This window comes from Crinia signifera, chromosome 5 (genome assembly GCF_055691185.1).
Source record: "Crinia signifera chromosome 5, ASM5569118v1, whole genome shotgun sequence".
NCBI lineage: Eukaryota > Metazoa > Chordata > Amphibia > Anura > Myobatrachidae > Crinia > Crinia signifera.
In genome coordinates this window covers 299,059,032-299,069,239 of record NC_139221.1, presented here as the reverse complement: position 1 = coordinate 299,069,239, position 10,208 = coordinate 299,059,032, and the positions used below count along the sequence as shown (strand labels likewise).

General features: G+C 42.3%; 1 protein-coding gene across 1 annotated transcript in view; it reads left to right on the top strand.

Moving 5' to 3' along the window:
* The first annotated feature begins 1,066 nt into the window (after positions 1-1,066).
* Positions 1,067-10,208, top strand: part of C1QL3 (complement C1q like 3) — a 45,205-nt gene continuing 36,063 nt past the window's right edge. Inside the window, exon 1 of the mRNA XM_083189366.1 lies at positions 1,067-2,589. Coding sequence (XP_083045492.1) covers positions 1,996-2,589 — 594 coding nt within the window. The 5' untranslated portion in view covers positions 1,067-1,995. The remainder of the gene's footprint in view (positions 2,590-10,208) is intronic.

Genomic DNA, 10,208 nt, shown 5'->3' with positions numbered 1-10,208 from the left:
CGTAATTAGACGGAAACTGCAGTTGCAGCACACTGTGAATATCAGCAAGTGTTCTCTGCAGTATCCCTCTTTTTAAATAGGGTGGGGGGGAAAAGTTTGTAGATAGGGATTATCACTGCTTCTTAAATACACCCCTTCGCAGTATACACCCATCTAAATAAACTCCTTCCAACCCCTGGATCTGTAATATTCTGTCCTTCAAAATTAAATCAAGATTTGGCACATGGATGCAGTAACACACACTGAAGGTACCCACAGAGAGGAATTGGATCCACAAGCAGCCCACAATATTACACTGCCGTCCTTTATTCTGTAACTTATTTTCACCATCCCTGAATTACTGTAGCTAGGGATACCCATTTTAGGGAAGATGTGTTTTGCACAATAGTTATGTACCCCTGACATGAGTGACACAACCACCAAACCCCTCATCTAACAGACTCTTGGTACAGCATGTTACATTTGTGCTATTTATATAAGAACTGAGCAGTATTCAGGAGCCAGAAAGTTACTGGGAATAGCAAAATGTTGTGTCAAGATGTCCTGTCGTGAAATAAGTATAATCATAAAGAGGATGCTACATTCTGATACTGTATAATAATAATAATAATAATAATAATAATAATAATAATAATAATAATAATAAGGATACTAAATAAAATGAAAGCTAATTAATAAAACTTTCACTGAAATTATTAATATATCTATCCACACTCAAACACACACAATACATAGAGAGAGAGAGAGAGAGAGAGAGAGAGAGAGAGAGGTGTAGCTATACATATGTATCTATGTGCATATATAAATATATATATTATTTATATAACACACACACATATGTGTGTGTGTGTATATAAATATATGTGTGTATGTATGTATGTAAGTATGCATGTATCTATGTATATACACACACACACACACACACACACACACACACACACACACACACACACACATATATAACATCCACAAATAGTCTTTAAATATGTCCATGCGACTGTAACTCGGATATAGTTGTGACCAGCAAACTACATTCAATGTGGATGAAGGCTGCAATAAAACCAAGCCCCCCTTTTGAAGCATTATTAATATTGCTTGGTCTCACTTGAATGCATGCAGGGGCTAGTAGATGATCCCCCTGGAGGTGAGCAGAGGGGGCTGCCAGGCTTTTGATCTACAGGTGTTGGATTCCTACAAGCAGGGGCTGTGCTGCGAGAGGGAGCATTGTAGGAGACGCTGCCAGGCATTGCTCTGCTGCTATATCTATTGCCACCCTCCCCAGCCTCCCACTGCCAGGACCCCCCGAGCACAGCCGAAGCAGCAGCTGCGGTCACCTGCTCAGGAATAACCAGGGGGTGGAGGAAAGAGACGCAGGAAAGTTCATTGCAACTGGCAGAGTTTGCAAAAAAAAAAAAAAATGAGAAAAAGTCATTGTCAATTATGAGCTTGTAGGATCTGGGAGGCGCTGGTGTGTGAGGGGCTACACGTGGGCTCAGGGTTGTGGAGGTGGGAGAAGTCTCACCACTGCCTCTGATGCTGCTGAGATACCAGCATACTGCTTGCAGGGTAAGGGATCGCTGTGCAGAGTGCAGGAGACTATTAGACCACCCCAGGAGGACTGCATAAGAGACTGCCTGCCTTTCCATCCCTGGAGACCCCACAGGGGAGAGACGACAGAGTGGGACAAGAGAGAGCCAGACCAAGTGCCGGGCTCCAGAGCTGACCAGGGCTTAGTTGGAGCAGCAGCGGCAGGTCAGCACCTTGGACAGCGGCAGGTCAGCACCTTGGACAGCAGCACCCGGCTACACTGCAGCTGCGACAGTCGCAGGCTCCCCGGGTTCTCCGCTCTCATCATCCCGATTTTTGTCTTCTTTCTTGGGTTGTGCTCGGAAAGGCTTCAAGATTCCTCCGAAAGGCAGACAGGAGGAACGGCCAGCTCTGAGCCGGCTGGTGGCCAGGAAGCGGCTGGTGGCGGCCGGTGCCCTGGGGGTGGTGATGGTGCTGCTGCTGGTCATCCTCATCCCGGTGCTGGTCAGCTCTGCGGGCACCTCCGCCCACTACGAGATGCTGGGCACCTGCCGCATGGTCTGCGACCCCTATGGCACCAAGCCCCCCAGCACGGCCACGGCGGAGACGGTGCGGGAGCACAGCCTTCTCCAGTCCCTGCCCACCTTCATTCAGGGGCCAAAAGGGGAGCCAGGACGGCCGGGGAAGGCTGGCCCCAGGGGCCCTCCGGGGGAACCAGGACCTCCCGGACCTATGGGGCCACCGGGGGAAAAGGGGGAGCCGGGGAGACCGGGGCTCCCGGGACCCCCGGGTGCTCCGGGGCTGAACGCGGCTGGAGCCATCAGCGCGGCCACCTACAGCACGGTGCCCAAGATTGCCTTCTACGCCGGCCTGAAGCGGCAGCATGAGGGCTACGAGCTGCTTAAGTTCGACGATGTGGTCACCAACCTGGGCAACCACTATGACCCCACCACCGGCAAGTTCACCTGCTCCATCCCGGGCATCTACTTCTTCACCTACCACGTCCTGATGCGGGGTGGGGATGGCACCAGCATGTGGGCAGACCTCTGCAAGAACAACCAGGTAAGGAGGGTAGTGGTCCTGGGGGTACATCTTACTGGGGAGATCCTGCAGAAAGTTATAGTGAAGTGTATGGGAGTGCCGGCCTCATCCGAGTGATGGGGTCTTCCCAATAACTGAGTGTAATTAGTCCAGTCTTGGGCCACCTATGGCTCTCCATGTATTATCTGAAGGAGTCTTCCTTATAACTAAGTGTAATTAGTCCAGTCTTGGGTCACCTATGGCTCTCCATGTATTATGTGATGGAGTCTACCTTATAACTAAGTGTAATTAGTCCAGTCTTGGGTCACCTATGGCTCTCCATGTATTATGTGATGGAGTTTCCTTATAACTAAGTGTAATTAGTCCAGTCTTGGGTCACCTATGGCTCTCCATGTATTATGTGATGGAGTCTTCCTTATAACTAAGTGTAATTAGTCCAGTCTTGGGTCACCTATGGCTCTCCATGTATTATGTGATGAAGTCTTCATTATAACTAAGTGTAGTTAGTCCAGTCTTGGACCACTTAGAGCTACTGTATCCATGTATTATGTGATGAAGTCTTCATTATAACTAAGTGTAGTTAGTCCAGTCTTGGGCCACTTATTGCTCTCCATGTATTATGTGATGGGTTATTCCCCATAACTAAGTGTGCTTAGCCCAGTTTTGGTCCACTTATTGCTCTCCATGTATTATGTGATGAAGTCTTCATTATAATCAAGTGTACTTAGTCCAGTCTTGGGCCATTTATGGCTCTCCGTGCAGTTTGTGATGGAGTCTTCCTTGTAATTAGTCAAGTGTTGGGCCACCTATGGCTATCCTTGTATTATGTGATGGAGTCTTCCTTATAACTAAGTACTTAGTCCAGTCTTGGTCCACTTTTGGCTCTCCATGTATTATGAGATGTACAGTAGTCGTCCTTATAACTAAGTGTAATTAGTCCAGTCTTGGGCCACTTATGGTTCTCTATGTGATGAGGTATTCCCAGTAATCAAAGGTGCTTAGGCCATTCTTGGGTGGCCTTTGGCTCTCTTTGTGATGGGGGTCTTCCCTATAAGTAAAGTTGCATAGGCCAGTCTTGTGCAGCCTTTGGCTCTCCATGTACTGTGGAACTACAAGTCCCAGCAAGACCCTGTTGGTATGGTGCTAGTGGCAACCCCTCATGATGACCATACTGTGGGATCCTGTACTATACTTACAGCATAATGAGAACACAATATTTTACTCTCACATTCAGCCTGATGAAAAGTTTTTGTCCAGCCTCTGCCAGGGACCAATCATCCCCCCTCAAGGAAAGGCAGCCTGTTTTCCTAATGATGATGAGATGATTAGAGAGTGAATGGGAAACTATAATATTGCCGAGTCTGCTATATACTGTAGCACCCTTATGGCACTTGTACATTGTTAATCATGTCTGGTATGTACTACCCAGCAATGTGGGGCAGGTCATGCAGTTGCCTGCAGCCTGTGGGGACTGTGCAAGGATTTCTGCATACATTATACTACAGTATTTATATGTGGGAGATAACCGTATCTCCTGCAATCTATAGACATTAATAGATCAAGTGTATATAAACAATAAACGGAACGAAATGAGGAAGTGTGCATCAAAAATGAGCAGTATATACTAGCGTGCCTACTATTCTACTTACATAATTAATAACCTCATGTATTAAACAAATATGGAAGATAATTATTATTACATGGGTCTAGTGAGCTCTGTTAGTGACATAACACTTCTAGTATAAAGGAAGATTCTATAATATATATATATATACACACACACACACACACACACACACATATATACATATTTATAGACACACACACATACATACAAAATAGATAGATAGACCCAATTATCCACTGAGAGTTGTTCATTGGCAAATAAAAAAAGCTGCGCATAATATCATTTTTCCCATCTTCTTTTTTACCATGAGTGATTTTTAGTGAAGTGCTACTACTAGGTGACGGACACAGAAGGATACATTCTGTGTTAACCATTTAATGAGTAGCTTGTGTAGTGTAACATGCTCACTCTGTTCCTATATGAAGATTTTGACTTTATTCCCTGGTATATTATTGGCTGATGTTCGCAGTTGCTTGAGATTGGTTAAGGTCACATTGTCTTTAGGTTATGCACAAAGTTTTCCCGCTTCCTCGGAAGTTCTGAAAGTTTTTGAAAAAGTAAAGGCCCTGAATTTATTAGCAAATTCACTTTGTAACTTAATCATGTGCAGTCTTTGAGGTAACCTTGTTTTGGGTAAGTACTTTTATGCTAGAAGATTGATCTGTGCTATCCGCGATCTCTCCCGCCATTTATAAGCTCCCCTTGGCTTCTTCAGAAGACAGAGCGCAATTTGTCTCTCTGAGAGGTGGAATAGCCAGACAAATTGATATGGTTTATTAGGAGTCAAAGTGAAGCTTCACCAGACATAAGAAATGTGTATAAAGGGACAATTTACCTGTGACCAGACCAAGTAGCTATGTACACAGACTTTATCAGGTCTTTTGAAACAAAACGCCAGAAGAATGAATCACACCGGGATTTACAGTATAGTCAAATATTAAACATTATTAATCCAATATTATAACTTCTAAAGTGTTTAGGAACATGCTGACGTTTGATGACAAATGACACCTGCCTTAGTTGATGACAACATACTGTGTATGCACTATAGAACTACGCAATGAATTCACACATTAACCCTTTGCAGTCCAATTTTTTTTTATTTTTTTGCAATTCAAACAGTCTGGTTTAAATGGTTAAATTGTAATTTTTTTTAAAATTCAAAAAGGGTCTACATTGAATGTTGAACGATGTTAATGTTCTTATTTTATAGTGGATCACCAGTGGATCTGCTACTAGCGCTAGAGCTGTTGAGCCTGACTAGACGTTGGACCTGAAAGGGTTAAATGATATACCTATATTTATGGATTTTTCAAAAACCAACAATCAATTAATTAAAAAAAAAGCACAAGATAATATACAATCTAATTTTTACTCACATTTCTTCAGTTTATTTCTTAAAAAAAAATCAAATCTATAGATTAAAAAAATAAATACATTTTAAGTCGAGCGAATGATTTGATGACATAATGCTTATGTTGTATAACATGGATTGTTATACGCGTGCCAGCGTTGTGCTGTGTCAGTGTTATGTGTGCACAGTTAATGGGCATTGATAATTCAACAATGCACAGGGACACGCAGCACTAATTACATAAGAGTAAATAACTGTCAGGATTTGCAGGCCCGTGTCTTAGGGGGGGAGGGCCTTGCTAAAATAATTCAACATAAAAAATGCTGGTGAAAAAATAAAACTGATTTTTAGTAATAATAATAATAATAATAATAATAATAATAATAATAATAATAATAATTTATAATAATGATACAACTTATAATATTTAATATTTATTACTATACTATTTTATTTATGTATTTGCACTGTACTGTTTATGGCCATTAATACATTTAGCTCTTTATACTTCTGTATGCACCCAGCCCCTTTGAGAAAAGCCGCCTTGCTGCGTGGCAATTAGATTGCAGTTACGTGTTACACTCGGAGGTGTAGTGACAACCACAGAGTGATATATATCTGAGGCAGACTAAGGGTAGAGCTCTACAGAGGAATCAGGTTTAAATTGCAAAATGTCAGAGGCCTGGAATGATGAGAGCCAGCGGAGCGGTGGAAGTGTAATAGCCAGGACAACAAAGGAACGTAATTCCTCCAGTGTCTCTAAGTCCTGTGGGACTCTCCCACTCGGTTAGTTACTCTCATGGGAAGAGCCGAGGCCTCATTAATGAGGTAGAGGCTAATTGTCACTGTAAAGGTCACTTCACTGGCCCTCTCTTGTGCAAAATGATCACTATACCCAAGCAGAAAATCAGACGTTGAATGGATGTTACTGTATGTGGCACTGAACCCAAACACCAGATTTCTCCATTCGGGGTTACAGCAATTCATTATACTGTACAGCGATGTTCCTACGGTTAGATGAAGAGGACAGTTCTTCTCTAGTCACCTAAAGACCGAAGCACAGGGGTCTATTTATTAAGCCTTGGAGATAGATAAAGTGGACAGAGATGAGGTACCAGCCAAACAGCTCCTCACTGCCAAGTTACGAGTTGGTTTGAAAAATGACTGCTGATGGGCTGCAACTGTATCTCTCCTATGCTAGGTATATATTTACATTTATACCTAGAATGTTTAATTACAAATTCCTAGACTGTGGAAAATAATGAACTATTAGCATAAAAAAGCCGCAAAGTTACTAAATGTTCAGTAGAATGAATGAATTATGATGAATGGATCCAGTAGAGTACAGAGTACCCCTTTCACACTCACAGAGCCTGGTCATACCCGGGAATGTGTTCCCGGACGCTTCCCGAGGCACTACCCGGGAATGTACCCTTTCACAATGCACTCAGACCTGGGATCGACCCGGGACAGCCCCATTCACACTGATCCCGGGAAATCCCTGCAAATACATATGCATGTCATTAGAAATGGACTCCAGGGCTCTGAAAGATGACATCAGCATTTGTGAGCCCAAGAAAGCTCCAATCAGCAGCTTTTTTAAAGTCCCGTGTACCCAATCCCGGGTACGGAACCATTCACACTGACCGGATCCCGTGTCGATTCCGGAACCTACCCAGGTCAGGACCTGGGTAGAAATCCCGGAATGCTCATCTTGGGATATTCTTTCAAGACCCTTTCACACTGAGCTAAATCCCGGGCTGATGCGCGTTCATGTGCAAAAACCCGGGATTAAATTTTCAGTGTGAAAGGGGTATAATGTGTCAGACTTCATTTGTCTATATATACTAAAAAAAGTCACACACACTTGATGTCATCCTTTAAAAATGTGTTCCATATACAATATTTATTTATTAAAAGTTTCTTATATAGCGCAGCATATTCAGTTGCGCTTTACAAAAGGAGACAGTGATACAACAAACTGGGAATTTACAGACAGTCGAAAGATAGGAGGGCCCTGCTCGCAAGCTTATCTATAGATATAAACCAGCAAATCTAAACATTCATCACTAGAGTGAAATACACCAGGATATGAAATAAACTTACATTACTTGTTATATGTTACAGGTATTGTTAACCCTTCAGGATCGCAGACAAAACTTCATGCAGTATAAAACTCGGGTTCTGATTCATGTACTGTTCCTAAGGTCACCTACTGTACAGTGTAGGACTGATCAATAGGTAAGCTGTAGCACTGTACCTGTAAGACCCAGGGGGTATTCAATCTGGGATCCCCAACTGTCGGAACGACCCGGCAGTCAGAATCCCGTCCTTTGTGATCCTGTTCGACAGGAACTCGACAGTCCGATCCCATTTGTCTGAAACGGCCTTCCATGCTTTCGGAAAAGGCAGAATTGAATAGGCGACGGCCACAATTTCCGCCGGGATTGAATACCCCCTTAGTTTTGGGCATACATTTATACAGCACAATGTAGTGTTACTGCATTAGTTACACATGAAAAACTAGATGTGTAACATTACTACTTACAGGACGGTGCACTTGAAAATACCAAGTGCTTCTGATATTTAAATGTCGCATAATTGAAATAGAAATGTAATTAAATTCATATTCTCATTTAAAACTGAATCTGTGACTAAATAAATATTTCATGTTAAACAAGGAATTAAAGCAAAAACGATGTAAATGTAAATGAATAGCGCTCAGTTTATTGCCCACCCTGTAGACATGTTTGACACACACACACACACACACACACACACACACACACACACACACACACACACTCACACTGTACGTGGTGGAATCCATGTGTTATGCTGCTGTCAGAGCAGGCAGGGTGTAAGCCAATAAAACAAGAAGCACTTGGCAACCAGGTTGTATAAATATTTATGTGATCTGGTGGTGAAACGCATCCCTGTACTGAACACTGCTACCAAGATCTCAATCTCTAGATTACAGCTGTACTACAGAGAAGAGGTCTGAGGCACAGCGGTTTGTGACACGTCTAGGTCGCAGGGCTTTGTAGGAACCAGTAGTATACGAGTATGCAAAATGAGTGTTTAAGAATTAACATGCCAGCTCATTCACAGAGAGCGCATGGATCTGTGAGTACATTGCTTATTTATCAGCAGACACGCTGATGCTAGCTGATAACAAACACACACACACACACACACACACACACACATACATACTCTCACTCTCTCTCTATACTATGCAGATGTTTAGGCAGATGCTTTCAAAAATGGTAGTGTCAATAGTTTATTTTTATAATTGAATCTATTAGTGAATGAACAGAAGATAAATATAAAATAGTAATATGAACAGGGATTAGAGAATGGCTCTGTTGCGCATAAAGCTGCCTATTTAGTGCACTTTCCACTAAGGTTCCTCAAATAAACCTTCACCAAAACACCACAAAAACAAGAAAAATGGGAAAGGTCACTTATCAGGCGCTTGAAATCCTATGTTCTGCGCTGTTGTCTCCAAACCATTCAGCACATATAAATAAATGTATAAATGAAGCTAGATAGTGAAGTATGTCAATCACCAGTACATATCATTTAATAACAATTAAAAACATTCAATATAGGCAAAAAAATTAATAAAACTTCATCCAGAATAATCAGCACTAGAAAGTAGGATACTCTGGCAGGATGATGAAACCAGTAGTGCAGGATACCTCTGGCATAAGGATTAAAGCTAGAATGCAAGATACTCCTCAGTGGTTCTCAACCTCGGTCCTCAGGTGACCTGGAAAAGTGTACCATTGGGGGGTCCCTGAGGACCGAGGTTGAGAACCACTGAGGAGTATCTTGCATTCTAGCTTTAATCCTTATGCCAGAGGTATCCTGCACTACTGGTTTCATCATCCTGCCAGAGTATCCTGCACTTCAGCATTAACCCTCAAGCCAGAGGTCCACAAAGACCCGGTCTGTCCCCAAGGAAGACCAATAATTCCTCTACGGAGGAAGAAACGTGTTGGTGGACTGTGTATGAGGCAGGCAAGGAGATTGTTGGACCAGGACCATTGCAGTACAAGCGCTCAGCTGATGTACCCTGGAGAGACTGTATCTAAGCGTATGTGGAACTGGTGAGAACACAGTTCCCATAAGATCCGGTAATCCTCCAACCTTTGCCTTATTTTGGATGCACATGCACTTTACTCTCTAGTGCTGATTATTCTGGATGAAGTTTTATTATTTTTTTTGCCTATATTGAATGTTTTTAATTGTTATTAAATGATATGTACTGGTGATTGACATACTTCACTATCTATCTACTTCATTTATTCATTTATTTATATGTGCTGAATGGTTTGGAGACAACAGCGCAGAACATAGGATTTCAAGCGCCTGATAAGTGACCTTTCCCATTTTTCTTGTTTTTGAAATATAAAATAGTGTATGATGTTACCACCCTTTGCCTTCAAAACAGCATGAACTCTAGGTACACTAGAACAAATTCAGGAATTTTGTAGGATTATAGTCAGGTGTATGATTATCCAGTCATACCAAAATAGGTGATAATGATCATAATTTTCATATGTAGGTAGAAACATAATCATTAACTGAAACAGAAACAGCTGTGTAGGAGGCTTAAAACTGAGTGAGGAACAGCCAAACTCTGCTGCAAAG